At 37.7% G+C, this 14,579-nt stretch overlaps 1 protein-coding gene across 1 annotated transcript in view; it reads left to right on the top strand.

Moving 5' to 3' along the window:
* Nucleotides 1-14,579, top strand: part of LOC310638961 (uncharacterized protein C8orf34 homolog) — a gene marked incomplete at its 3' end in the record, with an annotated part of 92,737 nt that overhangs the window by 59,516 nt on the left and 18,642 nt on the right. Inside the window, exon 11 of the mRNA XM_083360322.1 lies at nt 9,490-9,610. Coding sequence (XP_083216448.1) covers nt 9,490-9,610 — 121 coding nt within the window. The remainder of the gene's footprint in view (nt 1-9,489; nt 9,611-14,579) is intronic.

Genomic DNA, 14,579 nt, shown 5'->3' on the forward strand with positions numbered 1-14,579 from the left:
CTGTGATGGTCTCTGTGACCTTGGGAAGAGCAGGACAATGAGATAAAATCATTAGACCAATTCGGTCTAGTGGTCAACACACCAGGCTAGAAAGTGAGAGACCATGAGTTCAAGTCCCACCTTAGCCAAGAAAGCCAAAGTCAGTCTCTCTCAGCCCAGCTCAACTCAAAGGGTTATTTCTGTGAGGAAAACTGGATGAGGAAGGTAGGTTGGACATGTTCACTGCCTTCAGTTATTTGTAAAAAATAATGAAGGTGGGATATAAATAAATAAATAAAAATAAGCAATGGGGAAAATTTCATGATATATGGTATATAAAGGTAAGAATAGGAGCATACAGAATCCATAAACTAAAACATCCCTCTCTTAATGCCCCCCAAGTCTGCCAAATCTAAAGAAAAATTGGTCAAAAACATTTGGTCCTGCTCTTTTTGGTAATGTTGTTTTTTCACTGGAAAGCCTTCTGCACCTCATCTACACGACTGGACGTTAAGAATCTTTCCAATTGTATCTAACCTGCCAGCATTTTTTTTCTTCCTTGTCCCTATTATGGTGCCGTCATCTTGTCCCCAGTCCATGAGTGAGAACATTTAAATCAGCTGCATCAGTTTGTACATTAATTAATTGGAATTATACTTTATTGCTATAGGCTATAATAACAGAATCTTGAAAGCATAATTGTGTTTTCTTTTACCTCACTCTTACACTATTCAGATTATTAATCTACCTAGCTCCTTTTTGTGTGACTTTCCTGTATTTGATTAGCTTGAATCATGGTTTGAGAAGAACTATCTCAATATATTATTGATATTAACAATGTGCTGGCAGGTTGCTTGACTACAGGACAAAACTTATAATTTCAGTTAGATATTATTTGATATAAAGCAAATTCTAATGTTAGATTTAAGGATTAAAAATAATTGCAATACTATAACAAGGCTTTGAAGAGAATTCTCATTTTTAAGTAATATTAGAAAATGAACTAACTCCCATCATGTGCATGAATAACTCATGGAACAAAACTCTCATTGCAGAAGAATAGTATAGGACAGGGGTGTCAAACTGCCGGCCGTGGGTTGGACATGTCACGTGGAAGCCGCACCCACCCCATTTCTGGCAATGGCAAAACAGTCTCGATACGTTGTGCGACGTCACGTGACATCATGAGTTTGACATGTCTGGTATAGAAGAACTCTTACTGCAGAAAGCTGAGAAGAATCCAGCATTCAAATATTTCATTTCAATATTAATCAACTTTCTAAATATCGCCTTCAACAGGATTAGTAAAAAAAAAAGGAGGAATTCATGGGATTATAAAAAATATTTTAGTGCATTTTAAAATATTTGTGACAAGTATTTCTATTTTGGAAAATTTTAAGCTGATTACTGCAGACTGTTTTTTCTGTAAAAAAAATTGTAAAATTATAAATTTGCTGGCAGTAAAATATTTAGAATGAAAAGTTCAGGTGACTAAATTAAATTTGGAAGAAGCTAATTATTAAACAACTATTTCCGGGTTTTAATTTTATATCAATTATTTTGAAATGCTTGAAATGCTCAGTACTTTTTAATTATAGTGCCATTATAGTGCCAATTCTATACATTATGATGGATATTTTTAAGGAAAAAAACTTGGAAATTCTTATACAAAACTTAGTCTTTCTTTTTGTATAAGACAGAAAGAAACCTATCTATATGCAGAGAGCCAATATTTTCAAAGATGAGACAATCTATATTGTAAAAAATATTCAAATTACATACTGGGTCTCTGAATGCAAAGACAGACATAGTACTGTCTTTTATTATCCAAAACAGGAATGCTCAAATTCTAGCAGTTCAAAAGCTTATTCAAAGCTGTAGTCTAAAAATGAACCAAGCCAGGATCTAAAGTTGGCGTGACTCAGGATGGTGGAGCTGAGATTTTTAAAGGGAAAATGTGTTAAGGGGTAAAATGGGTGCTAAAGGGTAATGGCACCATTTCTCAGTTAAAATCCACAAACCTCCAAATCTTTAAAAAGTGATTTTTTTGGGGGGGGGGTAGCAGGCCGTAAGAAGACTGCCTTTCTTGCACTGTGGTCTAGGTGCATTTTGTTGTGATACTACTACTGAATACTGATAATAGCATCAGTGTTAGATGCAACATCTGTACAGGTTTCTAATAAGGGCACTGAAAATTATTGAAATTCAAAGAGAAAGCATGTGGAGGTAGGATTTACAGAAACGTCTCCCTTTTCCGAACTCTCATTCAATCCCATGAAAAGATATGTTTAATTTAAGGAAGTATTTACTGGTGTGGTCTCCTCTCTCTCCCAGTCACTATGAAATATCTTTTCTTTTTCAAATTCAAACCATAGCACAGCTGTGGTATAAAACTGGAAAAAAAAATCAGTAAATGAAATTCAAACTGTTTCACAAATTTATCTGATTTTTTTAATGTTAGACCCCTCCCTTTTTTTATTAAATAGTTTTACAAAAACAAGATTTTACAATATATCCCCAAATCCCCCCCACCCCAAACCCGCCCACTTCCCCGCCCACTTCCCAGAGCTAAATACAGGATTATAGTTATAATAATCATATTCTAAATAAAAAATATGCATAAGATACAATTAACCAAATTCATAATGTGCTTTAACTCCCCTTTAACATAACTACATACAAAGTACCAATAACAATATCCCTCTAAAATCTACTCATAAGCTAAATGGAACTTTTTAGTCCCATATTTATTCTGAATATAATCTATCCATCTCCTCCAAACTGAAATATATCTTTCCTGTGAATGATCTTTCAAGTAAGCAGAAATCTTAGACATTTCTGCAAGATTCGAAACTTTAAACACCCATTCTTCTATAGTAGGCAAACTATCCTTCTTCCAATATTGTCCCACCAGTAACCGTGCTGCTGTTATCATATTCAACATCAAATTAGTTTCTTTAACATCACAATCTACAACAATACCCAATAAAAACAATTGCGGAGAAAACTTTATCTTTCTCTTAAAAATCTTTTGAATGTTCCACCAAATTTTAATCCAAAAAGCTTTTATATTTCTACAAGTCCACCACGTATGAAAATAGGTGGCTTCTAAACTACCACATCTCCAACATTTAGACTGTAAATTAGGATACATGTTAGACAACTTCTTGGGATCCAGATGCCATCTATAAAACATTTTATAAAAATTTTCTCTTAAGTTTTGAGCCTGAGTAAATTTAACATTTATGACCCAAATTATCTCCCAAGTGTCCAACGAAATTGGTTCCTGAATATTTTGTGCTCACTTTATCATACAATCTTTAACTAATTCCATTTCTGAATCCAATTCAATTAAAGCATTATATATCCTCTTTATATGTGCACAATTTAAATCTCTAATTTGTTTTACTAAATTTCGATCTGTAATTGTGATGCCAACCTTTTGATCTAACTTCCACCTAGCTTTCAATTGGGTATATTGAAACCAAGAGTAACTTATGTTTTCTTGTCTTAACTCATCTAATGATTTAAGTTGCCAATCATTCCCTTGCAATCTAAGTAATTCCTTATAAGAAACCATATCCAAACTCACTCCCATAGATACGCCCTCTATCGCGTGTCCAGGAATTCCCCAAATAGGTATTTTATAATTTAACTTATAATAATACTTTTTCCAGACACGCAATAAAGCACTTCTAAGAATATGGGATTTAAAAGCTCTGTCCACCTTCTTATCGTAAAGCAAATATGCATGCCATCCATATACCAAATCCCAACCCTCAAGATGAAGTATTCTCTTATTAGTTAAATTAAGCCAATCACTAACCCACGTCAAGGCAACCGCATCATAATACAATTTCAAATTCGGCACCTTGAGTCCCCCTCTTTCCCTAGCATCTTGTAAAATCTTAAATTTAACTCTTGGTTTTTTCCCCGCCCAAATAAATTTATTAATACCCTTCTGCCATTGATCAAGGTTGGCATCCTTTTTCAATATAGGTATCATTTGAAACAAAAAGAGAAACTTTGGCAGAACATTCATTTTAACAACTGCAATTCTTCCCAGTAATGATAATTGTAATTTTTTCCAATTATTTAAATCCCTTTGTACCTTCAACCATAGTGTTTCATAATTATTCTTATACAATTTTACATTTGAAGCTACAATATATACTCCTAAATATTTAACCTTTTTCACTGTTTCAAAACCTGTTAATTTAGATAACATATCCCTTTCACTCATAGATAAATTCTTAGATAATGTCTTAGTCTTATTTAAAATTGAAAAAGGTACAAGACAGGGATGCCCCCTATCACCATTGTTTGTTTTAACATTAGAGATTTTATTAATTAAAATTCGAGAGTCCTCTATGATAAAGGGAATTAAAATAAAACAGAATGATTATAGATTGAGAGCTTTTGCTGATGACTTGGTTGTGACAGTATCTCAACCGTTACAGTCGGTTATAGACTTGATGGAAATTATAACTCAGTATGGTAAGGTTTCTGGGTTCAAGGTTAGACCCCTCCCTTAAGAAAGCAGAACCCAGGTTATTGGTATTAAGACTAACAAGATAATTATTCAAGGCAGATAGCTGGAAAAAGAAAAATAAACTTCTTTGAAAGAATTGAAAGGTACAACCATGACCTGGATGACTGAGTATCTCCATAGACTTCTTTGAAAGAAGTTGCAGGATCTGGACTATTTAAATAAAAGTGACAAGTATATTGTTTCAGCCAGAGGAGTAATGAATCTATTGAGATAGAAAATTGCTTTTCACGGGCAGGAATGAGGAAAAATTCTAAAATATTCAATCAAGCTTAGAGATGATATTGAAGGGGCCTGTTTCTTATATACTGAACAATTACTTTGACTTTCAAACTTGGCAGTAATGATTTAATTTGGTGGCCCAAAACAGGGAGTGAAACTAAGTGCATCTTACATGTTGATCCTGTACAGCTCTTGTATTTTATCCTGTTTCCATATTCATATTGGCTCATTCTATTCATTTTTTTACATGTTATTAAAATACAATTTGATCCTCCATACTTTAGCCTCAAAATTATTACTTTTGTTGCTTTTAATAAATTTATTTGTTTTATCAAAAAGAACTCAATAAGTAAGTCAATTATCACCCATGGAAAATTGTTAGGAGATTTCATCAATAGTTTCCAGTCCAGCAACCTCATAGAGTTCTTGTTCTAAGGGAAAAAGGAAGAGTGTGCAGTAGGCACTGCTGTCCTGACTATTTGGAAGGAGGATAATATAAACCTAAAATTAACTTTTTATCTCTATCCACACACTCATACACACACAAATTAGACATTAGTGATAGTTGATCTTGCCCTTCTATAGGTTGTTATTAAGAATCTTTCAATAAGTCGTTTTCCAATCGTCCAAAATATAAGGAACGGATTAAAGAAGTCTTTGAATTTGTAACATTGATAACCAGAAAGAATCTGCTTGTAGTAACCTGAGTAAAAACAAAAAAAAGTGTTTTGTAAGTGAAGAAAATATTGGAGAATATGGAAAAGGCTTTTTAAACATTGACATATGGCTGACTTTAGTTGCTGGCAAATACATCTTAAATCTATTAGAGTAACAGCTTTCTACTGTTGTAATAGCTGGGATTTTGCCTTAGTTCAAAGTCAGCTAGGAGAGTGGTCAAAAGCCATTTCCAAAAGTAACACTGACAAGGACATTTTGGTCATTTCCTTTGCTTGAAAAATTGAAAACGCCCATTAAGAAATATTTTTCATATATTTTAACCAGGCTTTAAATGTCACAATAACATCAAAGAGAATATTCTCATTATTTGGAACCAAGCTTTCTCTTCCTCTATCCCCATAAGCAGAAAGAAGGTGTGGAAAAGTAGCATACAAAAATACAGCCGCCTTAATGCCATTTGCACGTTCTAGCTTTTCTTCCAGATTTTCTTTGGTTATCTTAAAAGGCATGGCCTTTGGTTGATTTCCATTTATTTTAATTGTATTGAAAAGACTTGGGCATTGCCTTTAGCCTTTCATTGCTTTTCCTATAAGTCATCAGATAGACATGTAAGAAATCCTGAACTTTGGCTATTTCAGATAACAAAGAAAGAATTGGAAAATTGAAAAATAACCTTTTTCCCCAAGCAAAAAAAGACTGGCCTTAAATTTTATCACTTCTGCCAAAGCCTTTCATCAGTTATAGCATTACAGACCAGTACACCTTAAATCTTAGCTAAGAACTTGCATTTGGGATCAGGCTGTGTTTTCATGTCAGTGCAAATGTTTTCAGGCATAAACCTATGGAGCTTTTATTAACATGCAATTAAATATATGAGATTTTCTATTGTAGTCTTTCATCAGATATCTCCCAGCCAAGTATTTCATTTGTCTGGCCACTTCCCAAGAAATGTAAATAGTTGACATATTGATATGTTTATCTTTGGCCAAAATGGACATCTGTTATGTGAAAGGAACTTAACTGACCTCCATAAATAAAACTTGGTTTGTTTTTATTATATTACTGATTTTTGCTGTATACAGAAGTTTAAGTGTTATTAACAGAATCTGAAAGTTTCCTTTGGGCCACTAGATATCACTGTGGAGTCATATTTTAAATGACGTGCTATCTATTAGTTTTCTTTGCTTTTCTCCCTCTACCTGTTGCAGATTCAGCTTTGGGGAAAACAGTTATAGTAACAAAGAATGAAAGTTAAACTTAGGCCTTAGGTGTGCAATTAATGTTCCTGTATTGATACTAGAAAGGGACCATTAAATTTGCAGTTGTATATAGTTAGGTTTAAAAGCTACAAAATAGTTATTTGTAAATTTCCAGGCCTCTATATATCTTTGTATAGCAAGTCTCTAGAAAATGGCATTAGTAGCTTTGATGACATTGTAGATCAAAGGACATAGTAATTGAACTGTGCATTGGTATAATACACACACACAACAAAATGTATATCAGAGCAAGTACGGTTATAAATCTAGTTGCCTCAGTCCTGGGATGCTGTGCAAATTCCATCTCCAATTTAAGCACTAGGTGTGCAAAGCCACTATTCCTTCAGTTAAAAGCACACACTTTAGCATGCTTTAATGGCTGAACCTATTCTCTTTGTGCCAACAGGTTTGACTTTCAGGTATTCAATCATACCCTTAGTTTTTTGTTTGAATATATTGTACATAATGTCTGATTTCTATAAATTCTGTGTCACCCAGCTTCCATCATTCCTAGGCAAATATAGGCTTCCTTGCTTAGTTTGATCACATAGTAGATAACAAGTAGCTTGTGTTTAGCAAAAGGCGGCCCATCTGTCAATATTTGAATCCAACCCTAAATAAATCAACTAAAATTTTATGCATAACAATAGTAGAATATCATAATAGGGAGAAATAGAACCAATTTATGTAGCAGCAGCAATGTTGTTGAACATACAACCTTTAATACTAATGGCTGAAGTTTCAGATTGGTCAGAGAATGTTTGACATGAGAATTAGGACTCTACATTGAAGAGTCCTCAGTCATGATTCCAACTCATCTGCTTCTTACAAAAGAGTAAGAACAGGTTCATCCAATGGTAATTGTACCTCCCTGATTTCTCTATAATCGAATGATGGGTGGATGGATGGATGGATGGAAGGAAGGATATCCATAAATCTTGTTGATTTGAACATATAGCAGTTTCCCTTCAAACACAATATTAATTGTGTATATGGATATAAAGAAGACCTACTTTTCATAAATTTAGCAAGGCTCTCTAGACATAAATATCATTTACTGTACTTCTAACCCTGTTGCTCACATTCATGCATATTTCCACAGCAATAAATCTTTAAATATTTCTTCCATTAATGGATATGTTTTTCCATACACATAATTTGGTAAATTGGGGATAGAAGGTTAGATGTGGAAACAAACTCTAAGCATTGGATCACTTTTGTTAGAAAATCTTGCAAAGTCACTTTCTTCCTGAGTAAGAAAATATGTCAGAATCTTTTAGCAGGTTTTATGATACTTAAATGCAGCCAGTGTTTCTTTTCTGCACTAATGCAAAACTTCAAGGTTTAGATATCAGTAGATTATATAGTTATGGCTAAAATTCCTTATCTTACATTTTAAAAATATAATAGCATGGTTTAAGGAAACATGATTACAGTACATGTCTTTTATCAGTAAGTGTTTAAATGAAAAACAGAATATCTTTTAACAATTTTGTTTCATATCTGTCAAGATATTTGTGAAGTTCAGAGTGATAAATACGTATTCAGGAATAGTTCCAAGATAAACTTATACAGCTTTCTCCCATGGTCTTGCACAGTAACATAGTGTTTAATTAGAATGTTCTGGTATTTATCATCAAATATTGTTTAGAAATTTGGAAGAGTACTTATATTTTAAAGTATGGATAATTAATATTTTTAAGATCAACTTTGTTTTCATGAATTACTTGCTTATAATTTTGTTGTCTGCAAAAAAAACCACTACCAAATTTATTTTAGTTTCTTCTTTTAAAGATAACTTCTAAAATCAGTTGATGTTTTTAGTACTTTAGTATTTTTTTAGTATATCACATTGCTCAGTAACCAAATAGCTGAAAGTTTTTCTTCACAATAATGCTTCTAAAGTATAATAATGTTGTAGGGGTTGCACTGGTGCAGTAGTTAGAATGCAGTATTACAGACTAATTCTGCTGACTGCCAAGGGTTCAATTCTGACTGGCTCAAGGTTGATTTAGCCCTCCATCCTTCTGAGGTTGGTAAAATGAGGACTCTAATTGTTGGGGCCAATATGCTAACTCTGTAAACTGCTTAAAAGGTAAAGGTAAAGGTTCCCCCGCACATGCGTGCTAGTTGTTTCCAACTCTAGGGGCCGGTGCTCATCTCCGTTTCAAAGCCGAAGAGCCAGTGTTTGTCCGAGGACGTCTCCATGGTCATGTGGCTGGCATGACTAGACGCCAAAGGCGCACGGAATGCTGTTACCTTCCCACCATAGTGGTCCCTATTTTTCTACTTGCATTTTTACGTGCTTTCAAACTGCTAGGTTGGCAGAAGTTGGGACGAGTAACAGGCGCTCACTCTGCTACGCGGCATTCAGGATTCGACCCACCAAACTGCCGACCTTCTGATCGACACGCTCAGCGTCCTAACCCACTGAGCACTATGAAGTAGTATATAGGTCTAAGTGCTACTGCTATTGCTATTGTCCTAAGTTGTTGCAATTATATAGTGGTATTGGAGATGCTCTTTGCCTCTAAAATAATAGATTATATTCATATTGAGATCAATGCCGTTCAGTAAAATAAATGGGTTCATGCAAACTAAATCATATCTGGATTTGGTCAAAACGTCACCTTAATACATTGACCTTAACTTGTGAAAATGTTAAAGATAGTTTCCTGATACTACTGATACTATTTTAATTGTGTGGTTAAAAGAATGGGTCATTTGAGTTGATACATGTTAGATGAATCCACAGTTCACAAAATTGTAAATTGTGTCCTTCCTTGTCTTTATTTATTTTAGAATCAGCCAGCCTGGGCTCTAGACATTATGGGTTCAAGAAGTAGAGACTCTTCAAGTCAGAAACTATTAGAAGATTCACTGGCTGCAAAAGAACTACAAACTATGGAAAAACACCTCTCTGGTAAACGTTATGCACAAGACGTTAAGAAAAATGCTTTGGCTGAATGTGATAAGAAAAGGTTACCTGAATGACTGTGCTACTCTGTTGATTTAAAGGCTGGCAAGACAATAGGTTTTATATAGCAATCAAAGGAGATAATTACCTCACATAATAATATGACAGTGATTTTTTTTATTAATGGTGTTAGGCAATACTGCATACATTTTCTCAAATAACTTTAGAAAATCCACCTTTTGAAGGAGATATTTTTTCTCAAATCATTTGACTTTTATCCAAATTATGAAGAATAACCTGTAAATTCTTAATTTTGCTATATTTACATGACCAAAATTGTCATGAGAAAAGATGACAGATGTAGTAAGCACATAAAGGAATGGAGCACTAATTGTCATGGAAGTAGGACAGTCTCCTATTTTAAGTGTCACAGAATGTTTCCTTATTAAGCTCTTGTTCCCATTTTTAGAAAACAAATTATTCCAATTGCTTATCCTTTGTTGCCATAATATAAAAGGCATAAAAATAAAACTACTGGATAAATACTTCTTGAAAAAAGAGAAAAACTAGGAAATATGGTAATAGGTAATACCTAATACTAACATCTCTAACCAAAAGTCATTATACCTTATATTTGCCAGGTGCTTAAGGCTGATTATTACCATCAGACTGTAAGTTTTTTAGCATCATTATTGGAAACAGAAGGCAGGTGTAATTCTGCTGGCAAATTCATACATTTCATTATTATCAGGGTACTTTCTTTGAAATTGTTATTAGTTAAAATAAACAGATAAACCTCTTAATCTGATTTTGTTCTTACAGTATCTTCAGTACATTTGCATCAGTTTATGAAAAACAGTTCAGTGACTCTTTCTCTGATTAAAATCTATATATTTTATTAGGCTGTTCTTAGGAGGCAGACAATGTCAATTATTTTTAAAACATGAGAAGTTTTAAGGTGCTCCATTAATTATTGATGTTCTCACTTTGTTTTTCTGACTTCTTATTACTACTTGCTCTTTCTCCAGCCCATGGAGACATTCAGGCTCTGATATCTAAATATTACCTTGAACATTGGAAAACATGAGAAATGGCATTCTTTGTTATTTCCAATATTCCAAGAATGCAAAAATGCGTTTGGTTTTTAGCAAATAAAAGGTTTGCTAGGTTTCCTTTTCAAGTATCCAGCAATTAGTTGGGACCTCTTGTTATCCACACAGTGAAGTAGCCGAAGGACCACTCGGGACGACAGGCTAGTCCAACAACAGATTTATTAAGAGCAAGGCAAACATAGAATAACTTGTCCGGCTTTTATAGCCGGCAGCTGGTAGCGAGGACCAATCAGCGGTGTTCATTTTGGCGCCCTGTCAGGCAGGGACCAATCCGCGTCGTCTTTTGTTGACAGCTCCGGCTTCCGCGAGTCTTGGTGTTTTGACAGCCGCGAGCTGTCAGTGGTTGCGCCTGCGCTGTACGGTGGGTGCTTTGACAGCTCAGGCTTCTCCGTAGTCCGGCGTTTGACAGCCGCGAGCTGTCAGTGGTGGCGCCTGCGTGGTGCGAGGAACTTTGACAGCTGTCAAAGTTCCCGCGTGTATTTCTGTCAGGCGGTTTTACTTTATATACTAGGCGATGCCTTCTTATTTGTACTGTTAACATATATATACATTGACTAAAGGAATGTTTACATATATAATACACCCCTTACCCCTCCCCTGGTTCGTTTCTTCCTTCTTGGATGTTTGAACCTGCCCACTGATAGTCTTTTAGGTAGGTGGGTGGTCTTCGATTCCTGGTTGAGCGGCGAAGGGGTGGTGGGTGTTCTGGGTCTGGTTCTTCGTCTTGGTGCTCAGCTTCCTGGTTTGGGATAGGCCGCATTTCCGGTGGGGGTTGTAAGTCGGCACTGGTTGGTTGCTCAGAAGCGTGTGGTGGTTGTCTGGGTCTGAGCTGGTCAATATGGCGGCGTATGTTGCCCTGTGCTTGCGTAGCCACAAGGTATGAGATGGGCCCTGTTTGTTTTATTACTGTCCCTTGGACCCACTTGTTTTTATCTGTGTATGAACGTGCCCAGGGTGGGGGTGCTGTTTTTCTTCTGGGGCTGTGTCAGGGTGCAGTCTGTCGAGACGTGTTATTAGCCTCCTCCCCCATCTTAATTCTGCTGGTGATTTGCTAGTTGTAGAGCATGGTGTTGTGTGTTGTGATAAGAGGAACTGGCTGAGTCGCCTTTGCCAGTTTCCTTTAACGAATTTTTTCAAGGCTTCTTTTGTGTATCGTACCATAATTTCAGCCATTCCGTTCGACGATGGGTGGAACGGCGCCGACGTGACCAGCCTAATACAATTCCTCGTAGCGAAGATCTGAAATTCACGAGAGGTGAATTGAGGTCCATTGTCAGAAACTATGGTATCAGGTAGGCCGTGTGTTGCGAATATTTTTCGTAAGGCGTGAATAGTGGCTGTGGACGTTGTTTTCCTAAGGGGTGTGACTTCCAGCCATTTGGAATAGCTGTCCACTACAATTAAGAAACTTTGGCCCTGGATAGGTCCTGCAAAATCTATATGTATGCGTGACCAAGGGTTCCTTGTAGTCTCCCATTTATGGATTGGTGCCTGGGGTGGTTCATTCCTGGTCTCCTGACAGGTGTAACACCCGCCCACATACTGTTCAATTTGTTTATCTATGCCGGGCCACCACACATAACTTCTGGCCATCGCCTTCATTTTTACAATTCCAGGGTGCCCTTCATGTAAAATGTGCAATGTTTGGTCTATGTTTTTCTCTGGTATGATGACCCTATTTCCCCATAGCAGGCAACCTCTGTGTGTTGAAATCTCATTTTTTCTGTTATAATAAGGTTGGAATTGGGGTTGTGGGTTTTGAGTTGGCCACCCAGTTGTGGCCCATTTGAGGACTCTGGCAAGTATTTTATCTTTTGTTGAATTATTGGCTATAATGTTTGCAGTCAGGGGGCATTCTGGAAGTTGGGAGATTGCTAAAATCCCGCTGGCTGGGGCTGGGTCTGAGTCCCTGGTTTGTATGGGCAGTCTGCTGAGGCAGTCAGCATGGCCCAATTCTTTACCTGGTTTATGTATTAGCTGATAAGAATAGGCTGCTAAAAATGTTGACCATCTTAAAATTCTCGGGGAGAGGATTTGTGGAGTAGTTTTATTCCAAGTAAATATGCCTAGCAGGGGTTTGTGATCTGTAAATATAGTAAATGGTCTTCCATACAGATAATCGTGAAATTTTTTGACCCCTGCCACTATCGCTAGGGCTTCCCTGTCAATTTGTGCATAGTTTCTTTCAGCTTTGGTCAGAGTGCGTGAATAGAAAGCTATTGGTCTTTGTGTACCGTCCTTGAATATGTGACTTAATACAGCCCCGATTCCATAGGGAGAGGCATCGCAAGCGATGCATATTGGGGTGTCTTCCCTGAAAAGGGTGATAGTTGAGCTGTGACAGATAAGCTTTTTTAACGATTGGAAACTGTTCTCATGTTCCTTGGTCCAGGACCAAGTTGTACCTTTGTCTAGGAGCCTATGGAGCGGCTCTGCAATAGTGGCTTTGTGGGGAATGAAGGCATGGTAAAAGTTTAACAGCCCCAAAAAGGATTGAAGCTCTTGCTTATTCCTAGGGCTGGGTGCGGTTTGAATAGCCATTAGTTTTTCAGCGGTGGGGTGGATGCCCTGGCTATCAATTTTATACCCTAGGAATTCTGTAGAAGTGACTCCAATAGAGCACTTCTCCCGCTTAAGTTTGAGACCGGCTTCTCTGAGCCGGCTCAGCACAGCTGACAACCTGTCAGCTAAACTAGCTTCGTTTTCCCCGGCGATGAGAACATCGTCGAAATAGGGGCAGACCCCGGGTATTCCCTTCAGGGTCTTTTCCATGATGCCCTGAAAAATACCCGGGGCTGCAGATATGCTGAATTGTAGCCTCTTTACTTTAAAAGCACCGCGGTGGGTGACAATAGTTTGAGCTTCCGCGGTGTCGTCTGTGACAGGCAGCTGTAAATACGCCTGTGTGAGATCCAGCTTGGCGAAAATGGTGCCAGAGCGGATGGAAGCAAATACGTCCCTTACCGCTGGCACCGGGTAAGCGTGGGGGCTGAGGGCTAGGTTGACTGTCGCTTTATAGTCCGCGCACAGTCTCACTTCGCCATTAGGTTTGATTGGGGTGACAATAGGGGTCTCCCAGGTTCCCCCTTCTGTTGGTTCCAGTACCCCTAGTCCCACGAGTCGGTCAAGCTCGTTTTCAATTTTTTCTTTAAGGGCGAAAGGTACCCTCCTAGCTCTTATTTTAATTGGTTGAATTGCTGGATTTAGTTGCAGGGAAATGGGGGAACCTGTATATTTCCCTAAAGTGCCATCGAAAACGTCGGCGTACTTTTCGCAAACGGCTTCTAGGCTAGGTGTTTGAATGGTATTAACCCCCGTTAAGGCGATGCCCAGTGGAGTGAACCAGTTTAGCCCTATCAAATTGGTACGGTTCCCTGGCGTAACTAAAACCTCCAGGGGGCCCTTGAACCCCTTATACTGCACCAGGACCTTGGCTTTCCCTTCCAACGGAATAGGGGTTTTCTGGAAGTCTGCAAGGTGTACCTGAGTTTGTTTCAGGGGAATTTGTCTTCGGCCTTTCTGACAGATTTTCTGATAGGTTGTCAGCGAAATTAATGAGACTGCTGACCCTGAATCTACCTCCATGTGGCAGGGCACCCCCTGAATTCTGACCCAGATCTTAACCTTGGAGCTTATGCTGTTTACCCTGTCAATTGTCTCTACCAGGGGGCCTGGTGGGGTTTCTCTGCTGGCCTGGGCAGCCGGCCTACCTGGGGGGTTTGCCTCCACCTCATTGATGTTGTCCCGGCCCTTGCTGCGGCACACCGGCTTGATGTGGCCAGTCTTCCCGCAGTTGTGGCATTTCGCGTTCCTAAAACGGCAGCTTCCTCGGGCATGGTTGCCCCCGCAGCTGGCACAGGCGG

The sequence above is a fragment of the Vipera ursinii genome, assembly GCF_947247035.1.
Source record: "Vipera ursinii genome assembly, chromosome: 3".
NCBI lineage: Eukaryota > Metazoa > Chordata > Lepidosauria > Squamata > Viperidae > Vipera > Vipera ursinii.